The following is a 27,483-nucleotide window of genomic DNA, read 5'->3' on the forward strand; positions in this document are numbered from 1 at the left end:
TCAGAGGATGGAGAGGAGGCAGCCCCGTGCTCGTGTTATCTCAGAGGCAGCAAACCCCTGCTGGCTGCGGGCACTGTCCAGGGCTGTGATAAAACCCTCCATCCTTGACTCGGTGCAAATCAGGCTAATTARATCACAAATGAGCCGAGCTGCCTCCTGGGGCCAAGCACTTGATAACCAGAGCTGCTTGGACAGGTACCCAGCACAGGGACATTTGAAACAATCMCTGCACAGAAAGGCTCCTCTCTTTCTCAGGGTTTTAAGGATGCTTGCCCCAACCTCCTAACAGCAGCTGAGCTCAGCAAAATGATTTCCCTGAGGGAAAAGGAAACACAACCCTGGAAGCTTCGTGGTGATGGCAAAACTGTATTGATGGAGCTGCTGAAGAGGGAGTGAGGATGGGATTAAAAACACAAAGGGACTGCATGGGAAGATTACTTCAGGAAGTCACTTGGGGTCTGAGTAATAATCCTAATAACCACTGCAAACAGTAAGTATTTTCCTCAGCACTGCTGTTGCTCTGCCAGCTGGGGGAATGTCACAAATATGCAGCTTAGAGATTTTTTTGGTAATAATAGAAACTGGACGTAGTAGGGAAATATAATCTCAAAGCATTTACTTATCTAAAAAGTGTCTCTGGCCTGTAAAATAGATCCGTGGAGGCAGTGAGCTTGAATTTAGCATGTGCAGCTGAATGTGTGCTCTGGATTCACCCTGGTAGGATTTGTGTTTACACAACACCCATCTCTGGCTGTTCTGCCTCTCTCAGCAGGCGTGTGTTGGTGGGAGAGAGATGCTTATTCCAGCAAAGCAGGGTCTCCAAAATCCCCCATGTGATGAATTCAGAAATTAGTGTTCACCCAGACACTGATCCCTTAGCAAACACTTTCCAGGGATTTTACCTGCGTGTGATTGTGCATCAACTTCTTTCATTCCCTGCAGTCCCTGGGATGGATCTGTCGCTCGTACCCATGAGAGAGTCTGAGCTGCAAATTCRAAAAGAGCTTTGCTGCTCATTGACTCTGTAAGGAAATGGAAAGGGTGAATGAATGAGTCACTGCAGAACTGCAAACTCAGGCTGTCCCCGTGTCAGCTGAGGTCAAGTGCTCGGGATGAGGAGAGGAGGCTTTAAAGCACTGCTGCAAACACCTCTCAGGCACTGTAAGACTTTGGTCTTCTCTGTAATTCACTTCCCTTTCTTGTGAGCACGGATTTTCTGCTGATTCCACGAGTTAGCAATGAAAAGAGGGCTGAACATCTAAGCCTCATCCCCTATCTCAAATTATACGTGATAATATAATGAGCAAAMCTGCTGATTGATGTGTGCATGGTAAATTCTGAGAAGGAGAACTTCCTGTGCATCCTGGGACATCCATCAGGAGGGGATCTCCACCCTTCCTGATAGGAATGGGGTTTTCTCTTCTGGGATGCCAAGCTCAAGTGTTGCAAAAAGAAAAAAAAAAAAAAGAAAATTGTGGTTTTGGAAACACTGCTCTGCTTTCAGTTTTCCCTATTCCTCATTTCTTAATATCTGTGCGAATTCATCCCAAATGGCTCTGGGAGCTGAGGCTTAAAAAACCCATAAAAATTACCCTCTGCAATACTTCATATAAAACTGTGGGACTTGCTGACAAGTCCAGAGGAATGCTTGAGGCTGTGGATTTGGGAGGGAAGGAAAGGAAGGTGTGTATTCAACTGGAGCTATCTGGTGCATGATTTTACTTTGTCCTGCCCTGGTCTCCTGTGTCATTGCTGTTTGGATAATTTAAGCTCAGTCTCAGTGCCTTTGTCCCCTCAGTGGCTCCAGAAAAGCAACCAAGCCAAGGCAGGGGTAAAGAGAGCTGGTGTGGCAGCACTGCAGGATTCCTTTAAGCTGTGAGCCTGTTGAGGTGTGAATTCTGCCCTTGCCCAGTGAATTTGGGAGCCCCTGGCTCTGTTTGTGCTGGGGTGGCTGTTCCTCGCCCTGAGCTGAGCTCAGTGACAGCTGCTGGGAGTGTCAGGGGCTTACAGTGTTTATCTTTGCTGCAGGCACAATGTTAGCAGGTTGTAAATTCAGATTAGGTTTCCTCGCAGCTTGGAAGACAAGTCCAGATTCTCTGTGTTGTGTACTTCCATCCTGCTTTTATTTATAGATTTTTTTTTATTGTTTTCTCCCCCCTGCCTTTCTTAACCCTTTAACTTGTGCTGTTAAAACTCAGTGCTGGAGAAAGCAGTTTTGGCTTGGGATCTGTTAGGAGGTTCAGCGACTCTGCCTTGAGTGGGGGTGTCTAAACTTCACAAAAAGCATCCCTTTTTCCTTTTCTTTTAAAAATCAGTAACGGTTTACCTGACTCCTCAAGAGGACTGATAACGTTAACAAAGAGTTAGCCACAGATATCAGCCCAAACCAAAGAACTCTGTCCCTGGAACATCCCAAAATACATTGGATTGCTTTTTTTAGGGAAAAAAAAAGTCTAAAATACAGCTGACAGCATCCACCTCGTGCCTTGCAGCTGAGCTCTTCAGAGCTTCCTAAGGGACATGAAGCACCTATTGCTGTTGAAATAGAAGACAGCTGATTTTCCAAGGGTCTCAGGGAATTTCAGTTATGTAAGAAACATTACAAAAGAAAAGCCCTTAAGCTGTTTTAGATCCCAGGACTCCTCACTGGCAATGGAGAGAATTTGTATAATTTTGATGGACACTTAAGTCACCAAAATACTTAGTTCTGGGGAAGCTGAGTTTAGTCCAATTTGCCTGACAGAGGAGGTTTCAGAAATAGTGGAATCTGCCTCAGCTGCTGCCTGTATTCAAGAAGCTTAAGCATTCTGGTTAGGAGGTTCTTAAAGGATTTTAATACTGCATTTTCAAAGTGAAATATTTCCATTTGTTTTGTTTTGACGTGTTATTTTTTTTTCCAAAGTCATCTCAAATAGACCAACATTCTGGTCTATTGGAAGTGAAAGGAAAATTGGAAGGAGCGAAGAGCAAGAACTGTATACCTGGAATTGAGCTGTTTTGACATTTTAAAGGCTGTTTACTCTTTTTCTACAAAAGTGGTTTCCTCAAGGCATTTTCTGGATACACCATGAGAGAGAAAATGCCTGAAGGAGAGGCTGTTACTAATGATTCTGGCATGGATGGCCCTTTGGAGCAGCTTTCTGAGCAGGAACAAATCTGAAATGCTGTATTAGCAGTAATTTATTACCGAATCAATTTAGTACCTGAATTCTGCAATTGAGAGAGGGCTCTTTTCCTGCTTTCCTGGGCTTGTGGCTTGTGAATGGAAAGCTGTGAAGTGCTGAGTGGCCATGGAGAGCCCTGTGGGCATCTCTTGCTGGAATAGGATGGATCAGACAGGGATTCTGGGTGGAGCAGGGAGCTGATCCCTGATCCCCAAATTCCCCACGCTGAACCACAGCCCCTCAATCACACCCATCTGTTCCTGCATTTTTGTGAATTAAAGGATCATATTTGAAAGGCTGACACAGCTAACAAGGTCAYGTTGTGTTCCACTTTTGGCTGCTCAGTTTTTAATGAACGTTTTGCAGGCAGATGTCTGTCCTGCTCCTTCAGAGCTGCAGTGAGATTTAGCGACTCATTTCATACAGAAAGATGAAAGGACAAATATTTACTTGATGAAACAAATCTTGCTTAATTGCTGTGGTCAATCTCTTGCCTGGGTTTTATGGGTTCCTGCAGCTGGCTTTAATCTCCTGATTTTCTCTGGGARCAAAGGAGGAGAGGAGTGAATGTAAATCATGGCAGGAAGAAGTTGAAATTTTTCTGGCAGAAGTTTTGAGACTTTTTGTAACGTGCAGTCCAGAAACAACCACGAGAGAGGTTCCCTGGGTTTGAGGGGATCCACTAAAGGAATTTCTTACAATGTGACCTTTACAGAGTCAAGGGCTGCTATTTGGGCAGCTCAGGGAGGCTTAGCAAGGAGCGAGAAAAGCCGAGGCTCCGCAGAAGAGTGACCAAAAGAGGTCAGTGTTTGTTCAGCTGAAACAGCGACTTGACAGCTGCGAGGAAACGAGGATGGGAGCGGAGATCGAGCGGGGGATGGAGAGGGGATGGAGTGGGAATGGAGTGGGAATGGAGCAGAGAGTGGAGAGGGGATGGAGCCGAGGATGGGTGCGGAGATCGAGTGGGGGATGGAGCGGGGATGGAGTGGAAATGGAGCAGAGAGTGGAGTGGGGATGGAGCCGAGGATAGGGTGCGGAGATCTAGTGGGGGATGGAGCGGGGACGGAGCGGAGGGTGGAGAGGGGATGGAGCCGGGATGGAGCAGAGGGTGGAGTAGAGATGGAGCTGAGGGGTGGAGCGGGGATAGAACCGAGGATGGGGTGCGGAGATCGAGCGGAGGATGCAGCGGGAATGGAGCCGAGGATGGAGAGGGGATGGAGCAGAGGGTGGAACCGGGATGGAGCGGAGGATGGAGAGGGGAGGGAGCGGGGATGGAGCCGAGGGTGGAGCGGGGATGGAGTGGAGGATGCAGCGGGGATGGAGAGGGAGATGGAGCGAGGATGGAGCCGGGGATGGAGCAGGGGGTGGAGAGGAGGATGGGGCGGGGATGTAGCGGAGATGGAGCGGAGGATGGGATGGAGCATCCCCGGGAGCGCAGCGCTGCCCGTCCCCGCCCCGCTCCTGCCCCTGCGCTCTGCCGTGGATTCCTGCGACCGAAAGCTCTCCCGGCACAGCGCTGGGAGCTGAAGGGACTGCACAGAGCCCGCTGCTCTGAACTGAAACAGCCTGGAAGGGCAGTGCCGGGCGTGGCATTTACCGGCAGCACGGGAGATGCAGGRCTGGGAGAACAAACAGCCTGGCAGCAAACCCAGGGCTTAGAGTCTGGAAAACCGTTCCAGACACTGTGAAACTCACTGAGCACAGGAATTTAGTATTGCTCTGTGTTTTTGTTCTTTAGTGCAGCCAAGGTGCTGTGAGCTTTTTGTGGGAGTGCAGTGACCCCAGTGAGAGGCTCCTGCTGTTGCTGAGGTGTTTCCTTTTCCCTGCAGCCATCCCTTGAGGCTCCTGCTGCTGCTGAGGTGTTTCCTTTTCCCCTGCAGCCATCCCTTGAGGCTCCTATTGTTGAAGATATATTCCCTTTTCCCTGCAGCCATCCCTTGAGGCTCCTGCTGCTGCTGAGGTGTTCTTGTTCCCCTGTAATCATCCCTTTGAGAGGCATCTGATGCTCTTGAGATATTCCCTTTTCCCTGCAGCCATCCCTTGAGGCTCCTGGTATTGAGAGTATATTCCCTTTTTCCCTGCTGCCATCCCTTCTGCCCAGAGCTTAATTCCTCCTCTGCATGTTCCATCTGTAACTCAGCACACCCAGGCAGTGCTGCTCCGCTTGTGTCCATGTTCTAAGTATGAATTTCTCTGGAATAACAGGGTGTGTCCATGTTCTGAGCATGAATTCCTCTGGAATAAGAGGGGTGATGCTCTCTGGAATTAGCACACACCAGCACAATCATGTGTRGGAAGAGCTATTGCCTTCTCTGTAGCACTCCTGCAGGTAGCAGAACCCTTCCATGGCCATAGCAGTTTTGTGAGATTAAAATTTAAATTTAAATAGGAAGCTATAATCYGAGCTCCTTAAATCATAAGTCACATCTTCAGCTCTGGCTGTTGCTGGTTCAATTGCCTTTTGGTTGCTGTCTTTAATAGCTGTACAGTATTATATCTAATACTGCTGACATTTCTTGTAATTTGAGGACAGGRAAATGGAACAGTAAGATTTTCATCTGCAGTTGATCCGAGTGCATTAATTAGAAACATAATTTCTAAGTTTGACATGTTAGGAAGGTGAGGTGCTAAATGGAAATCTTTGTATATATGACTGAAAGCTTCAAGTTGAAAATTAAATATTTGCTTGGAAATTGCACATTTGCTGTGTGATTGTGTGAGTAAATAAATGCTTTTACTTGGTTTTGACACAAATTAAGTAATGATTTCTGGGTAAGCTGCTGGAGACTCTGTAATGTCTTTGAGATGCTGCTTGGTCCCTATGCCAGCAAAATCCTTCAGTTCTCCATCGGAGAGATTTACAGAGAGACAGTTATTTTGAGACAAAGCTGAGGCAGAGATTTCCTGGGCTGTGGATTAATAACCTTAGAAGTTCAAGCAAGAAAATCTGGCAGTGTTCTGGCTGCCATGTGTTCAGTCAGTTAAACACAGTAAATGTATAAATATCTGAGATTAGGTGGGCAAATTCAGGTGGTTTTGCCTCCAGCTCCTCAGTCTTGGGGTTTACTGAGGTAGTATAACTTAACAAATTTTAGTGTACAAAGTTGGCACTATTGATTTAAAAAAATGAATATTTAATCACAAGCATACAGCAAGGTCAACAAATCTTCACTAAGTAATTAAATAAACTTTTCCTTGCTAGCACTCAAACACCAAGTAAATACAAACTGAAGTGAAAACATTTGTAGCATATGTGTACAGATTGCATTTGGAAATGTGTGGGGCTTAGTACTGTCTGACTTAATTCTGATTCATCCATTGACCTTGTTATGTAAAACTCAATGCCCTTTTTAGAGGGAGAGTTGCAAATTGTGCTTCTGCATATTTATTTYGGAAGTTCAATCTTCTGGGTGTTCATACCCTAATTCCAGTCCTAAGTGCAATCACAACATTGATTTTTCTCACTAAACATAACCTACTTTACCCTGGGATGGAATTTTTTTTTTTTAATGGGCTTTATATAATGGCATATGTGAAAACCACTCAACGTAATGCCCCATCCTGTAGTTAATTAATGAAATGGCACTTTAGCTGTGGTCCCTCATCCTCTGGCAGTGGATCTGATCACTAACCTTGGCCAAACCCAGTGTCCATCCTAATTAACAGGAGCTCAGGTATCGACTGTGTCAAGCTTTGTGGTGGAAAGAGCAATTTGCAGCTGCTGACAGAGTTGTGATTCCATTGCAAATCCAAACGGGGGAACCTCATTTTGAGTGGTGTTTTGTCATTTCAGAGCCTGTCTCRAGGAGCAGCTGAACAAAGTGTAAACGATGAGTTGTTACTTCTCTCCAGTTGCTAAATTGCAGTGTCCTAAAATACACCCAAACGTCTCCTAAAACACAGAGTGCCAGAGCCATGCTGCAGGATTTACACATCCGAGATTGGCTGGAGTGTTTTATGAACACTGAAACATTTATTTACTGTTTATTTATTTGRGTGTAATATACTGAAAACTTAATGGGACTTAAAGCTTTTAATAAGKCTTCAGGAATGAATTTGATTCGTCCTTTGCCTTTCTGTTTTCATTTCTGAGCAATTCAGCTGAAGGCACTGGAGATTCATCAGGCTGYTTTTACAAGAGCAAGACAGGATTCTGTAAAGCTCCGTGGTGTTTCATGTTACAAATGAGAGAATTAATCATTTATGCTTTTATACTGAGAAGAAAAAAAAAAAAAAGTTTTCTTTTTCAATGCCTTAAATTAATTGTGTTTTTTTTTAAAAACTGTAAGAAGACAAGTACTCTGTCATTCTTACCTACAGCTTTTGAGTGTTTTATTGGCTAAAGATGCAAAAAGACCATTTTTTTTWAAAGAAACTTAAGTGCCAAGTCCTCATAAATGTCAAGAAGATACCAACATCTTKCTAGATGACTATTTCAGCTCAGTAGCTAACGTTTTGTGTTGCATAAATATTTTAGCAAACTGTGATTTTAAATGTGGTCTCCTTGCTGTGGTGACCACACTGCTGGGGATGAGAGCAAACCCCTGCCAGGGCTGGGCATTTCTGGGTGTCYTCCTTTTAATCCTCATCCTTTTTGTCCCTCATACTCCTCATCCTTTTGTCCCTCGATGCCTTYAGGAGGGAAAGGCTTCATAATTCTGTCCCTTCCTCATTCCTGGGCCTTTGTGACAGAGCTGAGGATCAGCAGTTAAATGTTCTGCACCCAAATAATTCCCTTTGCTGGGAATTCTTTGTACAACTTCACTTTAATTAAGCGAGTGTCCTGTAATTATGCAGTTGTTGCTGGTGTTATTAGCATCACTAGATAAACACAGTTAACTTCTCCACAGGGAGAAAGTGAGARTGGCAGAAATCTGCATCCAGAACATCCCTGGCTTACAAAGGCTTGTCTTAACCAGCAGCTGGATTCTCTCTAGGCTGGAGATTTCAAACAGACATTTCCTTGTGGTAAAGAGGAAATTGTGAGGCAGAGGAGCAGCAACCTGTCCACTGATATGCAGGAGAATTTAATCTGGAATCAAAATGGGTTGTTAAAAAGCCTGCAGTGGAGCATTCCTCTGTGCAATGATGAGGCTCAGTTTTGTCTTGGTACAGACAAACATTCCAGAGTCTTCTGTTCTGGGACAAGCTTCTCTTTGGAAACTATTCTTGCCTGAATAGGGAAAAGAACCTCGAGTGCAGGTTTTCCTGGAGGTTCAGTTTTAATCCTAATTCCAGCCTGCAGAGCATACAAAGGCACTGTCCAAAGAATGGGATGTTTCCACAGGCCTGAATTCATGGTCCCACTCCCTCATTTCCTGCTGGATTTGAAGTCTCTTCTACTTCCCTTAAAACTGATCTATTGAGGTTTTGGTGCCTGAGCTGCCATCCCAGTCCTGAATGAGTCTTGTAAAGCTTTTCCAACTGCTGTTTCCCACAGGGCAAAGGTGAAGAAAGGTGTGAACATTTTGGGAGCCAARAGCAGCGACCCCCGGCAGTGGGACGTGAAGCAGGAGGTGGGCAACGGTGGCAAGCACTCCACCACCACTGTGGTTTGTCAGAGGATAGCCCTGAGCTCCAGGAACAGGTATGGAACCTCAGCTTTTCATTAAACTCATTTATGTCCATGGTGCTGTTCAGTGCTTGGAGGACTTAGGGCTYATAGCTGTTAAACCTGGGGCTGGAAATCTGGAGATGCTTTTGTTAACTGTGCTACCATCTGCTGATCTATTCCATCTCTAATGGAATTCATCAGGAAAAAAATGAATAGGATAGACCTGCACTGGGGGTGGTGTCATTTTGGCAGGAATATCAATATTCTTAATTTCAAAGGGTTTTTACTGATCTTTTAATTTTTTTTGGCTTGATGGTTATGACCTTGTTTCTCTGAGCATATCACAGCCTCTGTGTTTGGTTCACCAAGCCAGCAATGAATTCTGCCACAGTGAGCAGTGGACAGGGTAATCCCAACCCTTCAGTGTCTTCTGTGTGAGACAGAAGAACCCCTCTTGGCAGAGTTGTTTTTTCCAGAGCTGGGGGTTGCTTTGGCCCGTTGGTGACTGAGGCCAAGCCTTTTGGGGAGCACTGGGATGAACTGGGCTGTCAGTGCCTGCCTTGCTGTTTGCTCTATTTTTGGGGGCTTTGGTCTGGCTGTCCCACAGCCCAAAAGCAGAGCTTTCTCCAGAACTGGGGCTGCCTTCCATGCACACAGTGCAGTTGTGTATTTTCAGTAGGAATCATTTTGCTCTTCCCAGGCATCAYCTTAATGAATTCTCCAGCGCTGCTGTGCTTCAGTCCATGCAGAGAATTCACTGTACACATGCAAACAATGCTCCCCCAGCTCTGGGATAATTATCAGCACAAACCTGGGCTCATTGAGGGGCACCATAAAATCTGTGGTGGATCTTGGGTTGGTTCTTGCTGTCCCACCCAGCTGGGCTGTGCCAGATTTTAACTTTGGTATTCTATACCCAAATACCAGACATCCACGAGCAGCTCATGGCAAGATGATTGTCTGATTCCATGTATTTCCACTTGGGGARTGATCTCTCCMTGTTTTTATCTCCACCCTGAGCTTTTCATTCTATTTTTTGCTCCCTCCAGCTGAGGAGGGGAGAGATGGAGCTGCTTTAGTGGCATCCAGCCAGGGTGAACCCACCTCAGGACAGGTACAGGGAAAGGAAAAAGATATTTGAGGCTGCCAGGAGTAAAAACCAGAGCAATTTGAAAGGGGACACAGCTTTAGAACAGCACGTAGCTCCGAGCAGATTTGCAACTGCGGAACTATAATAGTCAGGTTATCAAACCCCAAATTAAATCTCCTCAATCCAATTTGCATGAAGTCTAATTAACCCATAAAAATATTTTTGGCACTAATTATGCAAATAAAACTCAGTGTTTTAATTAATGCCTCTCTCATTTGTGTATGTAAATAGTTGCTGTCTTCTGGAAGCRTAGTGAGCCTTGGTTGGGATGAGATGTTTGAGAAGAGCTGGGTGGGGAATCTGGGGGTTCTGAGATCCCAGGGAGAAAGCACATGAGGTACTGGGCATTCCTGGGATTCTGAGTGTCACTTGGAGCCCCCTGCACACAGCACAAATACTGTTAAACTAATTGAATTTGGTGGGGAATTGCGAGTCCCTGCTGGGATGTTTCTGTGCTGCCACCAGCCCTTCCAGGCTCGTTCACAGAGCAGTTCATGGGGTGATGTGCAGCTCTGTGCTGAGGTCTCAGCAGCTCTGGGATGCAATTCTGCAGTTCCAGCACCAGCTCTGSCTCATCCTCCCTGCAGCAAACCCAGCTCAGAAATAGGATGGGTAATTTATGGGTGTTTTCCACTGTGTTTGCAAAGGAATCTCCTGCTGCACCATGGAGAACCATTGTACTCCTTCCCCTTCATACCCCAGAAACAAGTGCCCAGACTCATTAAAATACTCATTTTTSTTTCCAGCTTTTCCTTTCATGCACGTTTCCCTGTCATTAGTGTGTGGATATAATTACATTGTGAACACTTGGAAACAGCAGCTGATCCACCTTTCACAATATATAAATAATAGAATACAAGAGATGTATTTTAGGTACATCACCTCAGTAATTGTTTACCATTACCTTTTGAGATTTTAACTAGGTCGTGCTTTACTTTCTTAAGGAATACTTTGTGGTGCTAAAGCCAGAACTTAGATTTATTCAGAAAGGCTTTGCAACTGTAGCAAGTGAGGGTGCAAACAGCTTGAAATCAGYGATGTTTGTGTGGCTCATAATGCAATTTCTGCTGCGATTCAAGGAGCTATTGATGAGGATAACAACAGCGTTGATTAGTGCAAACAAGGCTCAGACAACTGCTTGGCTGCTTGTTTTCCTTTGTTGTTTCTGCTGTGGAGGGCAGCTGGTGGGTTTGGGGTGGGTTTTGGGGTGCACAGAAGGATGGTTTTGGTTACTGCTGATGGTTTTGGTTCCAGCCTCAGGCTYGTGGGGTTATTTGTTATTTCTGGGGTGTCACAGCCCCAGTGGAGGGTGTTTGCTGGTGCTTTGTTCTGGGTTACACTGCAGGGGAGGAGAGCTGTTCCAAGGCAGAGCCAGGCCTATTTCTGTTGTTTTGTTGTTGTTTTTTTTTATTTTTAATATAGCAAACATCWACCTGCTGGCTTGCTGTCAGTGTGGCGATGGAAAGATGGATTTAGGGTAGGAGCAAGGAGGATAAGGGGAAGTTCTTAGGGTGGCCCAAAGCACCAGAGCATCCCATAACTGCAGTGTCTGGAACTCAGAGGAACTAAAACCGAGTCTAATCTAGGCTTAACTCCTCTTGCTCGTGCAAGCCTGGCAGTGTCCTGGRACAAGCTGTTCTCAGGCTGRCATTTCTGCCCCTCCTTGGGCTCTTTGTCTGTGCAGGGCTGGAGTCACCCAGCGTTTGGAGAGAAACAGAGTGTGGGAGAACAGAGAGACGTTTAGAAAAACTGACATAATGGAAAAGCGCTGTGATGTAGCACTTTATCCTCTTGGCCTTGAACCTTTGGAGAGGCCCGTGGGCTCAGGGCTCTGCAGCCATCTGTCTGCTGAAGAGGCAGCTCGGTGAGAGTGTTTCCAGATGTTGTGTTTGCGTTTCAGGCTGTGGCACAAGCGCTCCCTCCCTCTCGCCACATGTGCAGGGGTTGCTGTGGCTGTTCTGGAGCTCTGGGTGTTATTCTGTAGTCTGGGTATTGCTGTGTGCCCGTGGAACAGCTGATGAGGTTTCCAGGCTGTTTTATGTCATCAGGACACRAAGAGAAGCAGCAAAGCCGCTGCAATTCMSYGCAGATCCCTCCTCTGTCTGGTGGYACCATATGCTGCCAAGGGATGTCAGTGAAATGAATTCTCTCGTGACTGAAAAATAAAAGTGAAGTGTGTGTGTACACCATGCTTGGGGAGGTGTGAGCGTGTGCYGTGTGCCTGCCTGCAGCAGAGACAGCCAGGATGTGAACAGAGCGCTCATCACGGGCAGGGTGGATGTCATTAATTATTGCAGAATCTGGGTCATCCTCCCCTGGCACTTTGGGGTCACAGCGCTTTGCAGAGCTCAGCAGAGTGACAGTGGTGACCTCAAAACCTCGCAGCCTGAGCACAGAGCACCATTCTCACACGGGTTCAGAGGTTTGGTGCTCGTGTGGCAGGATTTTCTCATGCTCACTGTTTATCATTTTGGCTGATAACTGGGGCAGGATCAGAGCTGGGGTGGCACACCCCACTGCTGTAAATGCTTGGGAAGTTGTCCCCATCTTCAGGAGGTCACATCTGTGTCTGCAGGACTGAGCTGTACAAACTGTAGAGATACTTCAGGGGGAAGACACCAGCAATGGATGTCTTACACCATTAAACCCTGAAACAGAAATGATTCCCATTCATTTATGAGCAATTCACATATGAGCAGGAATTATGTATGAACAAAAGGAGAGTAGGGAGAATCTCAATCCTCCATTGGATGTGGGGGGAAATGTCGTGACAAGGGATGAGGAAAAGGCTGAGGTACCAAAAGCCCTCAGCTGAGCAGAATAAATCCTCCACAATTCAAGGGAAAATTGGCAAAAAGACCTGGGTTTGTTGGTTGGCAGCTGGCTGAATATCAGCCACTCGTGTGCTCAGGTAGGGCAAGAGGAGATGGCCTCAGAGTGCCCCACGGGAGGCTCAGATTTAGCTGGACATCTGCACAAGGGCTGGGATCAGCCAGCAAGGCTGGGATCAGCCAGCTGTGCCAGGAACAATGGCTTTTCTAGGGCACAGCAGGCTGGGTGAGGAGGTGGCTTCCCAAAGGAGCTTTTCCTACAGCTCCTCTCGTGCTGCTCTGAGTGTCAGGAGCGTTCAGTTGTAATAATTGTTGGTTTGGTTTGTTTTTTATTAAATCTACTTTGGGGTTCCTGGGTCTGTTGAAAAGCAGAAGGGCTGAAGCACCAAGAGAAAAGTCATTCTTCACGTATTTCTTGCCCAAAGAAAAGCATCAAACTTGTTTGCACAGCAAATATGTATAGTTTGGAAGAGATTTTTAGGTGTTTATCAAAACCCAGTGCTGCAGGCTCAGTCCATGCAATCACCCAGCCTTGCTGAGGAAGCTGCAGTCAGTGCCCTCCCTGCTTTCCAGGCAGGTTGGAGATATTGTTTTATTTCATTAGAATGTGAAGAGAGCAAAGCCCACCCAAACAGAACAGGATGTGCAGTCGTGGGATAATGGGACAACAGCTTTCCATCTATTGTCAGTGATGGACAGCTCAGTAATAACTGTAACTGTGATGGCCAGGGCTGAGAGTGTTTTCTGACTCTCTGACAAAGTAATCATTTCTCAAGAGTTACCTGCAAGCACGCAGTCTGCTTGGCAGCTTTCACTGAGCCTTGGGAGCGTTGGAATCACTCTGGAATACACAGGAGGGCAGACTGCCCGTCCCACTGGCACCTTCTGCCCCACCCTGATGGGTTCTACCCCCCAGCAATCCCCATTTTAATAACCTGTAATTCATAGCAAAACTATCTGTGAGAATCCTCTGATGCAGCACATTCATGGACTGACACTTCTGCTCATTTTCCCTCCGCACTTTAAATCTACTTGAGGGCAAGATCAGCTCTTATTTTAGGCAGTTGGCTGGTTTGGGTGCTTTAGCAGCTATTGTAATGTAGCCTTCCCTGTGATTTGGAGGCAGTGGGAGATAAGAGACAAAGGATGCAGAATTGGGGAGGAGGAATTCGTCTGTGTGTATTTTTTTTTTCTCACCCTGCCTTTGAAGCAGAAACATCTGCTGAAAGCCATAAACAGCTGAGTTCAGCAATACCACATCACGCTGCCAAGCAACTCTGCTTTCCTCTGGAACTTTCACAGCAGAGGAAATAAATCAGTCAGGCAATAAAGARTGAAGAAAATTTAGGAAGAAGTGCCAAAAGCCAAACCTTTCAAGAATAAAGTGAATAAGAACTTTGTTAGTATTCGGCGAAGCAAATTGAAATATGTTTCTTACACATGTAAGCCCTCTGTGCCRTTGCTGCTTGAGGAATTTTGTAATAACAGAACTCCTCTGAGCTCAAGACACTGAAAACTGAGGAGAGATCTCTAGAAAGCTGGTTATAATATCATAAAAGACAAGTGTTTTTAAATACTTTTTCCATCTCGTGGCTCTGTCAGATSAGTCGCAGCTGACCAGCTAACAGTGCTGAGGTGTCACCATTTATCTGAAACCTTCACATTTCCTTGCACAAAACACAATATATGAGACAGCTGAACCATTTGTTTCTGCACTGSCTTGCTGAGATTTACCCTTCCAATCAAGGTTACTTTGGTTTGATGTGTTACTGCCTATTCAAAGYACAGATAAAAATCTCTATTTCTTGTGTTATATTAATAACAGGGACTGCTCGGTGAAACAGGTGGAAAATTATGACATCAGTGTTAAGTCTTGGTTGTAAATCTTACAAGTTAAACAAAGATGGTTAGAAAAGCAGTCAGTAAGTGCTGGACTGGGAGGATTTTGGGGCCTGGTGCTTCAGCTCAACCCAGGGCTTTTCCCATCTCTCAGGATGGGTTCCATTCATCTCCCCTGCACATTTCACAGGGTTGATACATGGCTTTCTACAAGCTTAGGAAGTAAAAATCTTTGACTGTTACAGCCCAAGCAGCTGCTGTAGTTTAAGGAATTGTCTCGTATCAGAGATCATTGAGTTCTCCACAACTCACACAAGAAAGAAGAGTTACTCCATTGGCTTCTATAAATCCTCATTTGCAGCTCCTGATTTATCTACAGCTCAGGCTGCACRGAGACCTCTGGTATTTCACGTTCTGGGAATGACAGAAGATCTTGGGTTTCTTCACTGTCACTTCACRGTGAATATCAGCAAACAGTGACATTTTAAAAGGCAACCTTTTGTTTTCAGAGCTGTGCAGCCACGGTCCCTGAAGTGTAAATCAGTGCTGGATTTGTCTTGCTCTGTGTCGAGGGCTCGTACAAATCACTGTTTGGGGTTGTTGGGTTTGTTCAGGAATTGGTGAGGGGGCAGAGGAAGAGTTTGCAGAATTCTGTTTTCTAAAAGCTTAACAAGGGTAGAGCCTGGCTGCTCTTTTGAAAGGTAGYAAATGTCTGAATTTCCCAGAAAAGGTCAAATCCTGCCTAAATAACCCCTGGACTCCTGTTTCTTTGAGTGGATGTTATGGACAATTAAGATGTGTAAGCRCATCCTTTTGGAACGCTTTCAAAATTAAGAGTGAAAATTTAAATGGAATAGCAGTATTATACAAAAATTAATAATGTTTTTTGATGCACTTTTTCCTTAAGCAAGAAAATGCAATACTTTTTATTGGAAAAWTCTGTGCTGTGTCCCTGCTGCTTTGAAGGCACAGGGACTTGAGGAGTATCAAGGTTTAAATCAGTCCACGTGCACTGAAAAAATGTAGAGGAGTTTGTCCCATGGTCATTCACAAAACACTCCACAACTTTGCTGTAACTCCTTTACCAACATGCCAGTAATTTCATGGGGAAGTGAGTTTATTAAAGAAAACTAAGATGTTTGTTGTAGAGAGGCTTTTGGATCGATCAGCATTGAATTCCTGATGGCTTGCCAGGAATTTCAGTCCCAGGGAAGTATCCAGGGAAGAAATCTTAGCTTCATCACAGCAAATGGCAACATTTCCTTTGCAGACYGAATTTCACCCCAGGTTTAGAATAAATTCCAACTCCTTTTTCTCCTCTCTGATGTACAGCTCAGAAAATCAGACAGTCTCCTTCCCATCCAGAGCTGAGACAACAGCTCCCACACTGCCCTCCCACGTGTACACCTTCATACATGATGGTAATTATCACAAAAGGGAGTTTGAAGTAGCACCCCATTGATTTTTGGTTTCCAATGCAGATTAATGGACTGAGCACGCACTCTTTGTAATCACACTGGTAGAAATTCAATAATGACTCTGCCAGAGTACTCAGGTGACCTCASACACTGAATTTGTGCCTGTTTCCACTGTTTTTAATGAGACTGGAATATTCTGCAGTGCCATCAGGTTTGGAAAGCAGGGTTAGAGCATTACTGATGGGCCAGCTAACAAAGATTCCAATGTTTCTATCTGTTCTCTTATGGAATTCATTCATTGCAATGTACCGAGCAAAATTCATTTCTGATGTGTGTGATCTGCCTGAGTTCTCCCCTAAACTGCTCAATTCCACCCAGATCAGAGCTCAGCAAGTACCACTGACAATCCCCAAAGGAGCAGAGTMTCTCTGCTTAGTTTAGCAATTGTTCACTTGGGTTTGGAGCCTTTMATTGCATGTGATTATCGTTTCCTGTGGCGGTTTTGTCATGTCTGAGAAAGCGCAGGAGCGTGGTGAGGCTCTCCACTTGGAGATGCTATTTGTCAATTTTTATCCCGAGAAATGGCCAGAGATTTCATGAGGCTGGTAAGGAATATTTCAAAGCTGCTCTTGCCCTTTGCTGGGTGTGTTTGAGTGTCTGTAGTGTACAGTTCCACAGTTTGGTTGTGCCTGCTGGAAAACTGTCCAGGGCAGAGGARCATTTTTAAATGCAGGGTAAATTCCTGACAGAACTCTGAGAAAACCTAGAAATGTCATGGTAGGTGCAGGGGACTGAGAACTGGCCAGAAATTCAGCTTTTGCTGATATTATCCCAGAGCCACGCAGGAAGGGGGTTGTGGCCACGTTCTGCTAATCAAAGCTGTGTTAATTATTGTGACAAGCAGCCTCTCCCGTTCTCTTCAGCATTTCTGGGGCTGGTGGAATTGCTGAGGTGAGGTGAAACACAAAGTCATCAAACATGATTTAATTGCCACGTCCCTCAGTGATGCAAATCAGCAGGGATTTGTTGTGGYTCACTGTGGATCCCACATTAATTCATGGTGTGGGTTTATTAAACAAAAAAACTCTCAGAAGATACCACAGTCATGGACCAAACTCCATTTAGAGCAAACCCAGCACACTCGAGGGCAAGTGGTGTTGTGCATAAATAGGCTCTGACTTGTTAAATACTGGAAAATATGAACTCTTCACCACTCTGCTCCCAGAGGATTCCTGATTTCACTGGCTTTGCTTTGACCTCAGTAACCAGTTTTGAAAAGATGTGTCTGTAATTGGCAGCAGGAGTTCAGACCCAGCCACCAGGACAGAAAGAAACAACCAGGTTTTGAATTTGGAGCCCGATTCAGTGGTCAGTGAAGCCTGGGGGAGAATATCCATTAGCTTGAACATTTCTGTGTTGTGTGAATATAGATCTTTAATTTGTATTTCAAGGTTTGTAATGTCAGCTTGCCATYATGCCAGGGATCTGTTTGTTCCTTTGTCAAGTTCTCAAACACTCTAGAAAGAATATTGCTCTTTTTTGCAAAAGTTCTGTGGATTCAGCTGTGGTTTGCTCTCTGCTCCTGCCCAGAGGGCACACACAGCTCCTGCCAGGTCACCCCAGCACCGTGACACAACTGCCTGTGACACATTCTCAGCTCCTTCTGGCCTTTGTTCTGGCTCTCTCCCTGCTAATGTTGGATCCAGGGATGGGAAGGTTTGCACTTGGATCCAGCAGAAGGGAAGGTTTGCACTTGAATTATACAAAACCTTGGATCCAGGGATGGGAAGGTTTGCACTTGGATTACACAAAACCTTGGAATCAGAAGAAGGGAAGGTTTGCACTTGGGTTGCACACAGTATTTGGATCCAGGGAATGGAAGGTTTGCACTTGGATTATACAAAACCTTGGATCCAGGAGAGGGAAGGTTTGCACTTGTGTCACACACAGCATTTGGATCCAGGGGAAGGGATGGTTTGCACTTGGATTATACAAAACCTTGGAATCAGAAGAAGGGAAGGTTTGCAGTTGGGTCACACAAAACCTTGGAATCAGAAGAAGGGAATGTTTGCCCTTGGGTCACACATTCTGACCCTGGAGCGAGGGCAGAGCAGGGATGTGCAAGAGCAAGAGAGCCCTTCCAGGCCCCAGTTTGAGCATCACCCACCCATTGGATGGAGGGAGAGATGTTTTACCCACCCAAGTGCATTAAATAATTTCTATTGGTTATTATTTTCTGTGTTTCCAGTGTTCAGTTCCCTGTGTACATTTGAGAGAGAGTCACAGTTTCAGTGGCACTCTCAAGATAAACCCACTTTTGTGGAGTGAGCAGCTGACTGAAGTGTTTATCAGGCTCTGTTCTAGCTGCTCCTGCTTTCTGTACAATTATTCACCAATACACAAGCATGACTTCATTTTGCCAGGAAGCAGGACCATTAATCCTGCCTACTTTGAAGCCACWTCTTTTGTGGACTGTGGTGGGTAACTTATCTGTTCAGATGACTTGGATTGTTGGAGCCTTCATCCCTTTGTAATGTTAATGACTGCTGAGTGGCTCAGCCCTGCATGAGAATTATTCCTTATATTTAAGACTATTTTTCTTTCCCATCTTATATTTTTTTTCTTATATTTTCTTACATTTGACTGCGCTTAGTTCTAAATTCTTGCATTTCTTATTTTATTTTGTATTTAATATTTTTTCTGATAATAAATCCTCTCGAGGGGGGATTTGGTTTCTAAGGAGTTAATTACTGTGTGCTATTTTACTCATGAGCCAATTGAATCAGATAATTTGCTGTTTCCTGAGTAATGTCAGAGAGTGTACAGAAAGATCTTTTGTTCCACTGAAGATGTTAAAGAGGGTTTGAGGATTCCTTTCTCTGCAAATCCTTTACATGAAAGATTTACAGTATGTACGCTCCAGGATTTGGAAATGCTGCTATTTAAGCATCTACACATATAATTAGTCACTAATTGTTAACAGCTAGTACTGCCTTTAGCTTTTTTATTAGGCCTGTTCCAGATATCCCTGAAATCAGACTCAGGAAAGTGTTTAAGCTCTTTAGTTTTAGAGTTGCTGCTGGTTTTTCCCCTTAAGCAGGGCAAGATGGAATTTTCCAAGGTGCTGAGGTTCTTGCCCCTGAAGTTCAAGAGTTTTTAGCTACAGATGGTGGGCAGCAGCTCCTCCCTGCAGATCCCCAGGCTGGTCTGTGCTCCTTTGGGTCATGTCCCTGTTCCAGCAGCAGAGCTCCCTCATTTCACATGTAGAGCACAATTGTGCCCCTGGAAGGCTCCGTGTTGTTTCCACCTTCCTGGTGGGCCAGTGCTGCTGGTTTKATCAAAATCCAGCAGCCAAAATCGTGGTGAGAGCCTTGGGCAGGGAGGATGAGGATGAGTGATGGGGGATCGGGATGAGGAGCAGGCAGCTCTGGAGCTCACAGGAGGCTGCTCTACAGCCTGTCCCTGTTCCTGATGCTCCAAACACGAGTGCAGAGCTGGAGCTCCACTTCCCAAAGCATTCCCAGAGCTCAGAGGCTCTGCAGGTGAGCCCTGAGCTCTGCTCTGCTCAGACAACTCGTGTCAGCAGCGAGGATCTGCAGAAAAACACAAAGCAGGGGCTGATTATTTGGGTCAGCGAGTGTTAGACCTGGCAGGGCTCTGAGCTTGTCCAAACCTCTCCTGAGCCTTTCAAACTTCTGTCTCTAATAAAATCAAATGTAGAAGATGTGGGCATTTCAATTTCTGCCTTGCATATCTCCCTCCGTATTGCTCTTTTAAAAATCTTAATGCTTCTGACTCCAATAGCCAAAACATCTCAATTATTGTCACTCTCCAAGTCGCTTAATAACAATAATCCCCTACAGGGAAAAGATMGTTTAAGTGAAAGGAAGAGATTATTAGATGCAGGAAAAAAATATGTCAACAGTCATTCTGTCTTTGCTAAGTAGATGTAACTTAAATTTTAAAAGAAATTATTGAAGTTACTGCTCTTCAAAGGGAATCCAAAACTATAATGGTTGTTCTTTTTTAAGGCAAGTCACATTTCTCCTGGGGCTAATGCCATAAGGTTCTTTGTTTGTACTGAAAACAGCAGAGTGCTGAACAAAGAATAAAGATTGAAGTTATTAGAGGGAGATAGCTGCACTCAGAACTTGATAGTTTGCAGTTTATTGTTGCTGCTGTTGACCTCCTTGTKTGCATTCCTACCCACCAGGCTGTGGAACAGAGTTTCCATATTGCCATCACTGACAGTGTTTTGACCTTTGTCCAAGGTTATGGAGACACCAAACCCCAAATCTGTTCCTGTTGATACCTGAAAATTCAGCTTTGCMAGTCTGGAACTTGCAGGCTTTCCCAGAGCTGCCTAAAGTGTGAAAAGTCAACCTTCAAAGTCTTTGTAGGATGGTGTCCCTCTGGTCTCTTCTCTAAACCAGTTTCCACGTTCATCTGTCTTTTTGCTCTGTCTGAGACTGATGTGGGTGGAAATCACCTCCCTAACTTCTCCCTCTTCTCAGATATACACAGGAGATAATGGCCTTTATTCCTCTGCTTGACATTCCAGCCCCAAAATACCCARAGCACTCAGCTCAGCTCTCCCTCCAGTTCCAGTTAATTGCTGGGAAGGACATTGGTTTGATTAATTACTCGTTGTCAGCAGGAATGTGCTGGAAGTTTCTCTGGTGACCTCTGCATGTGTGGTTGCTGCTGCCTGGGAAGTCTCCATCAAAGCAGAGCTTTGGCCTGGGTCAGTTTGGGGTCTGTTGTGTCAGAGRGGGGAATTGTTGATCTCTGGAACCCATAACAGTCACTTTTACCCGTGCACTCTGTCCTGGATGGATGCTGGTTCTGTCTGTCCATGCCCAGAAAGGTGCCCGTGCTCTGGGCTGGAGGACAGTGGGGTTTTGTGTTGTGGGATCCAGGAGAAGCCTCAGCAGCACCATGAGATCAATCCTTGCTGTCATTTAGCCCATCCAGGCTGCTTTGGTGCAGCCCTTCTCCATTCCCCTGAAATTTCTGCTGAACCCTGCTGAATCCCCCAGAGATGGGAGCTCCTGGGTGGGGTGGTTGCAGTGCAGGCTGGTGAGCCAGGGAAGGCTGTGCTGCAAATTCTGAGAATGTGCAGGGTTTAATTCTCTCCTCCCCACCCCAATCTCGTTACCAAAAGTGTCCTTTGCAAGGCAAAAGCTGCAGGACTGGCTGTTTTGGGGAGCTGCCTGCACAAACTGCATTAACCAGGCACTCCCTTGGCCTTTGAACACGAACCAGCCAGGTGGAGCCTGGGGTATTACCTGCTACAAAAGCAAACATTTAAAAAGCACCGACTTTCAGCTCCTTGCTGGTAATGGAAAGTGCTATTTTCAAAAGTGCCATTTGACATTTAGAAGATTAACTGGTATTGACTTCCCGTGTGAGTTGGGCTCCTGAGTATCTGAGTCACTTTTGGAAACCTGAGTTGGCCATCTGTTTCACTTAAGCTTTGCAGCRCCGAGTGGAGCAATGCATAAATACTTTGATGACTGTAGTTTGTAGTTCCTAAATTTAAAAAAGCAGTTATTTCAACAGCCTGACACCTATTGGAATGTTCAGAACTTCTGGGGCCTCGAATTCCCACTGGCTGGGAGAAAGCAGATGCATTTGAAAGCAATCAGAGTTTGAAAGGAACTTGTGTTCTTAAACASCCCAGAGCTCCCCCAGCACTTCTGAATGTGGCAACAAGGTACTTCTAGAAATTTCACCTCTCAGCCCAATGAGAATCTGACAACAGACTCGAAAGAACTCGAAAGTAAATTCTGTTTCTTGAAATGGAGCCCGAAAGTGAGATGTGAAATGGTGACATATATAATAGGGACCTCCTATTGCAAATTTGTCTATAGATTGAGATGGAGGARGTGAAGTAAGAGAGGAAATGCAGGGAAAGGCAGGGATGTGCTGAACAGGGGCTGCTCAGTTKTGGTTAAAGATGGCACTGCCGTTCCTTTATTCCATTATAATTGTGTGTTAATTGTTTTTATGGGATTTAGAACAGTGACTCGTGTTGGAGTTTATTCCTGCAGCTTGGACCAGCAGTGTAGAACAGCCTCAGTTTCAGGATTTCTTGGCTTTAGCATGAATTAAACAGCCATGGGCTYTCTGGATGAGATGGATCTGGACTTGTTAACGTGACAGTAGATGCAAATAATTTTTAAAATATTTCATTGCTACTGTATAACTCCCTGATTTCCTTTGTACCAATGTCAGGGCACTCCAAACCTCCCCTCACACAGCGGGCAGAGCTCTGCAAATTCCTCCAGACTCAATTTAAACATTTGTATTGTTYGTGTCCTCATTTCTCCCATGAACTCCTACACGACCTTGGGCAAGTCACTTCATTTCTCTGTCCCCCAGCTTCGATAACACAAAATAGGTTAATAGTCCTGTACTCCTGAGAGCTGTGCATAAAAACTGCCTCTGAAAGCAGCGAGAGAAATGTATTATTATTGTTGTTGATGTTATGGATCTATTTAAGCATCATATGAGTGGCCCCTCTGAAGGCTGCAGGGCTGTTTRCACATTGAAAGTGCTTTTCTGGACAATGGCCAGAAAATGGGGATGAACCTATAGGCAGCAGATATTCCCCAAGGCAGCTAGCAGCAGGAATGATGGTTCAGAGCCCTGCTAGGAGGGTGGGAGATRTATAAATAATTGTCAGGATTTAGGCATTCAGGAGGCACAGTCTGCTTTGCATGTAAACAAAATGTAGGTCTTGAGGGAGTCTGTGTCTCGGCTAAATCTGCTCATGGATAAATCCTCTTTTTTTAGGCTTTATATTTTGTAATCGTTGTAATTTAAATTCAGCTACAGTCCACAGGATTTGCACATTTTAGCACCATTAAGGAAGTCAATAGGAGCTGTGCATCCCACTCCCTGTAGCTGCCCTTCAATAATTAACTCCTTCCCCTCTCCTAAATCTGAAGGTAGGGACAGCAGCAGCACTTGAGCCAGGCTTTGAGAGCATTTAGGCTGAGAATCTGTGTGTGAAGGGCGGTTCTTTCAGCTGCTGGGTGTTTGTGTCTCCCCGGCTTTCCTGAGCTGCTGTGTGTCTGTGTTTCCCTGATTTTCCTGAGCTCTGTGTGTTTGTGTTTCCCTGGTTTTCCTGAGCTGCTGTGTGTTTGTCTGTGTCCCCCTGGCTTTCCTGAGCTGCTGTGTGTTTGTCTGTGTCCCCCTGGCTTTCCTGAGCTCTGTGTGTTTGTCTGTGTGTCCCTGGTTTTCCTGAGCTCTGTGTGTTTCTCTGTGTCCCCCTGGCTTTCCTGAGCTCTGTGTGTTTGTCTGTGTCCCCCTGGTTTTCCTGAGCTCTGTGTGTTTGTGTCTCCCTGGTTTTCTTGAGCTCTGTGTGTTTGTATCCTCCTGGTTTTCCTGAGCTGCTGTGTGTGTGTTTGTGTCTCTCTGGTTTTCCTGAGCTCTGTGTGTTTGTGTTTCCCTGGTTTTCCTGAGTTCTGTGTGTTTGTTGTGTCTCTCTGGTTTTCCTGAGCTCTGTGTGTTTGTGTCCTCCTGGTTTTCCTGAGCTCTGTGTGTTTGTCTGTGTCCTCCTGGTTTTCCTGAGCTCTGTGTGTTTGTGTCCCCCTGGCTCTCCCAAGCTGCTGTCCCCTGGGTGCCACCACCAGAAGGTTGTCCTGTCCCCTGGTGATTGCCATGCCAGGGGATCAGAGTGCCAGCAGCACATCCCCTGAGCCCTTTGCTCGCCTTCTGATGTTTTTTTGGCCTCCTTCCATCGCCCACATCGCAGGGCATTAACCAACTGTCCAGCTGAGCAAATCCTTCAGAGCAAATCCATCACTGAAACGATGCTGGACAGGAATCCCCATTCCCTGCACAATGCTCCATTCTGCTGCTCCACCTTCTGTCCTTCCTTCCACTGTTCCCATCTCACACCCAGCAAGCTCKGAGTGTTTGGGAGTGAAGAGCTTTCCACGAGTGCCAAATGTTGCTTTGCCCACTGGAACAGAAGGCAGATGTTCCATGGAGCAGGAGGGAGAGGAAAACTCTCTGTTTTTCCCAGCAGCYGTGTCTCAATTCCTTCCCTGTGTTAGACATGTAGAATTCAGACCCTGAACATCATTCCTGCTAAGTACCAAAATTGAAAGGGGTCCTTAATATCTGTATTACATGTGGAGCATTTTATTAACTCCAAAAGGCATTTGGGGTTGGCTTTTTTTCCCCCCTGGTAAAAATAGTAAAATTTGACAGGTAATTTTGTAGATGAAGACAGTAAACAGCTGTTGAAAATGATAATGTCTGAGTGGTTTTGTTGTTTCTATGAAAACTTAGTTACACTCATTTTAGATTAATTTTTCATTGTCTTCTGTAAATGAGAATTGCTTACACGGCTGCTTCAAATGGGACTTTGATTGCTTTCCATCTACTGCCAAAACCCTAAAAGACAAAAAAAAAAATCAAATGCATAAAACCACTTATGAGCAAAGATACAATAAATTTGTGCTATAGTGCATTTTAATTCGATAAATTAAAGTTTTGCTGTGCAGCAGTTTGTGCTGGTGTGTGAGAGAGGCGTATACATTAGCCATTTAAATTCAGCACTGTGTTAAACAGCAATAAAAGCAATTCTGGCTGCTGTTGGGAGCTTTTGCTGTGGCATTATGAAATTTCCCAAAAGTCTGAGAAGCGATGTGGGAGAAATGAAATTTTTACTGGTGGAGAAGAAAGTGCGAGTGGAGCAAAGGCAGCAGAGAGGGGTGGGGGTGATGGAGTTTTGTTCACCCCCAGATTTGTTGGGGTKGGGGTGATGGAGTTTTGTTCACCCCCAGATTTGTTGGGGTGGGGGTGATGGAGTTTTGTTCTCCCCCAGATTTGTTGGGGTGGGGGTGATGGAGTTTTGTTCTCCCCCAGATTTGTTGGGGTGGGGGTGATGGAGTTTTGTTCACCCCCAGATTTGTTGGGGTGGGGGTGATGGAGTTTTGTTCACCCCCAGATTTCCTGGGGTCTTTTGGAGGTGCTGCCCTTGAATTCCAGGCACAGAGCTGAGATTTGGGTGCAGTTTGTCACTTCTGCAGGTGTTTGCTGGGATCTGGAGCAGCTCTCATTTCTCCAGTGATCAGYAGAACTAACAAAAATCCTTTCACTGTTTCTGGTGTTTGTTTGGTCTGTGCTGTGTTCTGTGCAGTGGAACCATCTCTCACTCTCCAATGTAGCATTTAGCACAGTGTTGTGCCAGTTTTCAAGAGAAAGAAGGCAAAATAGGTACAAAAGGTCTCAGCCATGATTCAGCTCTGCTCTGAAGTGTGTTAAAGGGGTTTCAGAATTGGCCTGACTCGCTGCATGTGGCTGATTTCTGCCARGATGGACATTTGTTTGGGTCTGAGGAATCCGTCAGGGTCTGTCTGAGTTCAGGGATGATCAGGAGAGTGTGAGCGAAGGTCACTGCTCCCTTGTGAGATCACTCAATAACACTGCAGTCCTGTGCTGACCTTCTGCCGAGTTCTGTTTTGGTGTAAATGTCAGCAAATGCAGCTGGGAATGAAAACACTGATAAATGCAGTGCCAGGATTTCAACTGTAACTGCTGCTGTTTGGGCAGCGTTCATTTGTTTTTGAAACACTGTGCATCACCCAGTCCCTCTTATCAATACCTCTGCAAATGTTTCTGGCACACCCCATTTGCCTTTGCAGGACTTCACACCATGAGGGACATTGTTCATAAAGGGAAATCACTGCCTCTGTCAAAAATTGATATTTCAGAGTTCACAGCAGAGCTGTTTTTTATGGCTTCTTCACCCAGAGAAGTTCAACTCGCATGTGCCAACACATTTTTAAGGAGCTCCTGTTTTTCTTCCATTGAGCCAGTTCTTCTGACAGGCTTAACAGGAGGACAGGGAAGACAAATGACTGCTGTGAGATCATACAGCCACCCCGTGACCCTACAAAGGGTCTGACATGGACTCTTAACACCACATGAACTTCCATGAGCAGCTGATGGAGCTGCCTGGCCCTTCCCAGCTTGGAGGGAGGGAGGAAGGGGCAGCAAGAGAGAGAGAATTTCTCTGTAAATTGTTGCCTTAAGGGCCAGCTTTAATCATGACACAGACACGGTTAAAGGGATAAAAGGGTTTAACGGGATCCCAGGTGCACAACGTGGCAGAATGGAAGAAATGGTGGAAAATGCATGGATAGAAGTTTATAGACTTCACAAATTAGCACACCTGAGTAGGATTCTCTAATAGGAAACGTAAAAAATGCAGTGATGTCCCCTATTCTGAAGAACCCCTCCCTGGGGTGAGGCCAGAGCTCAGTTTACACMATGTGTTCCAGAGAAAAGCTGTGCCCTGTGCTGTCTCAGACCTGAGGTTCATKTCCAGGAGGTGATGGAGGAGGATGACCAAAATGTGATGTGTAATTGGAGAGCTGGGATGGGGAAGGGGAGYAGACACAATGTGAGCTGACAAACACAGCCTGTCCACCCTGTGTGTCCATGTCTGTCCCTTCCCTCTGTACACACACACATTTCATTCACAAGGTCCATCTCCTCACTCTTTGGCTGGTCACAGAGGGTTTTGTGCTTGCCAGTAAATCACATCAGTGGTTCCAGAAACCTTTTTTTTTTTTGTCTGTTGGCACAGGTGGAACATGGAAGTGCTGTACGATAATTTAATTCAGACAGTTTAGACATTCTCTGTTTTTTCTCTTCCCTTCCTCTGTCCCCTTCACCAAGACATTTAGTGTCTTGATGATCTGTGAACCACATCATCAACAAGAGAAATTGAATAAAAATCCACTGATGCCAGGAAATAATGTCAATTTACACTGCATGACATCTGAGGATGAAGAGACCATCTCTGATAGCCTAGAGCATTTCTTACTTGCCTTAGGCATAGTTTTGTCTATATTTGAATACTTGGAGCTYGGTAATCCTGTAAATCCCTTTTTCTATATTCAAAATGCTCCATCTGCTTTGGGAAACCCTTTCAATTAGTCCTAAAGGCCAAGTCTCTTTATAGAAATAACTGGATAGCASAGATATCCTGTCTGCACAAATAACAGCCAACTTGCTGGTGGAAAGGAATCCTTGGAAGAGCTGGCAATGCTGCTAAAAATTTAAGAAAATATTTGTCCATTTTCAAAAAWMTTTTGGATTGAATGTCASGGAGATACGAGCGTGTTTGGAATGTGTAACAGACTCTGAAGTTTTCCCCATCTAGAATACCTCAACCCCTCTCATTCTGGTCCCAAGTGTGTGTTGTGCAGCCAGCAGCAGCAGGATGTTTGCAGAGATTTGTGCCCTGTGCTTGGCAGCTCTGTGTGTGCCATGTTGGCTGAGCTCAGCTCACCCTCACCAAAGCTGAGCCCTCCTGTAAATTCAGCTCTTAATGTCACGTTGCCCTGCAGGGATTTTATCTCTGCATTGGCCAGGACTTCGAAAGTTTTTGTTTCTGGTGGAATAATCCCCAAGCAAAGCAGGAGTTGCTGGTGCTGAGCGATGGGACAGGGGATGTGATGGGGCTGTTGGGGTGGACATGACACAGATATGGACAGTACCT

At 45.4% G+C, this 27,483-nt stretch overlaps 1 protein-coding gene across 1 annotated transcript in view; it reads left to right on the plus strand.

Moving 5' to 3' along the window:
* Window positions 1-27,483, plus strand: part of TMEM132C (transmembrane protein 132C) — a 172,878-nt gene that overhangs the window by 94,775 nt on the left and 50,620 nt on the right. Inside the window, exon 3 of the mRNA XM_057381799.1 lies at window positions 8,605-8,751. Within this exon, the coding sequence (XP_057237782.1) occupies window positions 8,605-8,751 (147 nt within the window). The remainder of the gene's footprint in view (window positions 1-8,604; window positions 8,752-27,483) is intronic.

Source organism: Malurus melanocephalus, unplaced genomic scaffold, assembly GCF_030028575.1.
Source record: "Malurus melanocephalus ecotype Western Australia unplaced genomic scaffold, MMel_1.1 scaffold_530, whole genome shotgun sequence".
In the NCBI taxonomy this organism is placed as follows: domain Eukaryota; kingdom Metazoa; phylum Chordata; class Aves; order Passeriformes; family Maluridae; genus Malurus; species Malurus melanocephalus.